The sequence below is a fragment of the Rhagoletis pomonella genome, unplaced genomic scaffold (assembly GCF_013731165.1).
Source record: "Rhagoletis pomonella isolate Grant_MI unplaced genomic scaffold, Rhpom_1.0 Rhpom_scaffold_24807, whole genome shotgun sequence".
In the NCBI taxonomy this organism is placed as follows: Eukaryota; Metazoa; Arthropoda; class Insecta; order Diptera; family Tephritidae; genus Rhagoletis; species Rhagoletis pomonella.
In genome coordinates this window covers 1-1,680 of record NW_023483291.1, presented here as the reverse complement: position 1 = coordinate 1,680, position 1,680 = coordinate 1, and the positions used below count along the sequence as shown (strand labels likewise).

The 1,680-nt window shown below is 39.9% G+C and overlaps 1 protein-coding gene across 1 annotated transcript; it reads right to left on the bottom strand.

Moving 5' to 3' along the window:
• Nucleotides 1-837: 837 nt before the first annotated feature.
• LOC118732674 (angiogenic factor with G patch and FHA domains 1-like) lies at nucleotides 838-1,675 on the bottom strand (the record flags this gene model as incomplete). The annotated part of the gene is made up of 4 exons (XM_036461802.1): nucleotides 838-1,097; nucleotides 1,161-1,266; nucleotides 1,351-1,465; nucleotides 1,537-1,675. Coding segments are annotated over 4 exons (528 nt in total), but the record flags the coding sequence as incomplete, so codon positions are not given.
• Nucleotides 1,676-1,680: the final 5 nt, after the last annotated feature.

Below are 1,680 nucleotides of genomic sequence, written 5' to 3'. Positions count from 1 at the left end.
GTAAACCTAGCTGACCCACACATTTTTGCGAATTTCTCGGAAACCAAAGGAACACCTAAATTAATTTTGGAGGCCCTAATTAACACCTAAAAGACACCTAATTCCTAGCTAATTTTTATTGATTTTTGGCGACTTGGGTCAGCCAGGTTTATGGACGTTAGAACCGGCTGTGGTGGGAATGTAGAACCGGCTGTCGTGAGAATGATCTAACCCCGTTGCACTACCCCTCGTGTTACCTCCTTGCCACAAATATATTCCACTTTCTGAACAAGCGAAGTCTCAAAAAAATATATTGACGGGATTCTTCTTTCTGGCGCAACATTATGCGCTCATTTAATAATATTTAAATGTACCTATAATAGCTCAACCAGCTCATGTTAACGAAAACTCTCCACCGCATGACGGTGACGTAGCCGTTGCTTCTCTCTATCAACAGCAATTTCATGTTGATACGGACGGCAGGTACGGAAGGGCGCTCCGTCGGTGGCTGGTTGAGCTTTTCCTCTTTCACTAAAGTAACAAATAATCTACATATCTAAAAATAAGCAAAACGAAAAAACAAATCTTGAATAAAACAAAAATTACCTGGTCCGGTTCTTACTGTACCGCCATAAAACATTTACTAAAAGTTTTGGAGAATTCTGCAGTAACAGTCCTTGGCAAATAATGCATCTCTTTGCGGTAAGCGACAGTCGTGCTCTCAACAAGTCTCGTAATCGGCGATGTATTTAGTGAAATATTAATGGTAATGTTTCTTGCGTGAATATGTACGTTGGTGAATTAGATTTCATAGCCGAAAAGCGTATTTTTTCTAAATTTCACAGTTACATCGCGAGGCACATTGTTCATATGAGTTGTTATAACAACTGCTGCTTTATTATTTAAACTATTTTAAACACAACGCCATGAATAATAAGTAATTTAACGCATTAAGAACTATCTTCACTATCTCCGAAAATGTCGGCTTGCTGATAACGTGCCTGTGTCTTCTGCCGAATTGAAATCTTACGCTTGTCAGCGTTGGAAAGGGCTACTCTACCCGAAGGGGCCTCTGCACAACCCAAACCTTTTTTACCTTCATTTGACGAGACTTTGATCTAAGCAGAAAAAAAAGTACAATTAGTAAGTGCAGGTGATTTAAAATTGCAACAAAAACGCACCGGTTCTAAGAGGGCTGAGCCATCATTAGCCTTGCCCAGAGTTTCGCCCTTATTCCAACCAAGTTTAGAGAGCATTTTGAAACCTTTATTCTCGGAAGATATCTCACTAGAAACAGTTAGGAAGAGATTTAGAAAAAAAATTAGATTTAAAAAATGCAAATTAAAACAAATGTTGCGAAGATGTGCCTACGTATTAATCGAAGCTGTTTGCGTTTTCTCGCCATCAGTTGAGCTGCCGATTTGTATGCGTCTTGTTGCGGCACGATCATTATAGCTGCCCGTATTTTGTTTAGCCTCTACAAATTCTGAAACGATCGAAAATATTATGTACATTAGATTTAATATATATATTTAAGCCTGTATAATCTTCACGCACTCTCCTTCTCCAAGCCATACTTCTTCTGCAGCATCTTCAACTGCTCGCGATGGGATAGCACAATTGTATTGCCAGGAGTGACGTTACTTTCACGTGGCGACTCGATCAGCAAACCCGGCTCACACAAGCCACATGTGCTGTTGC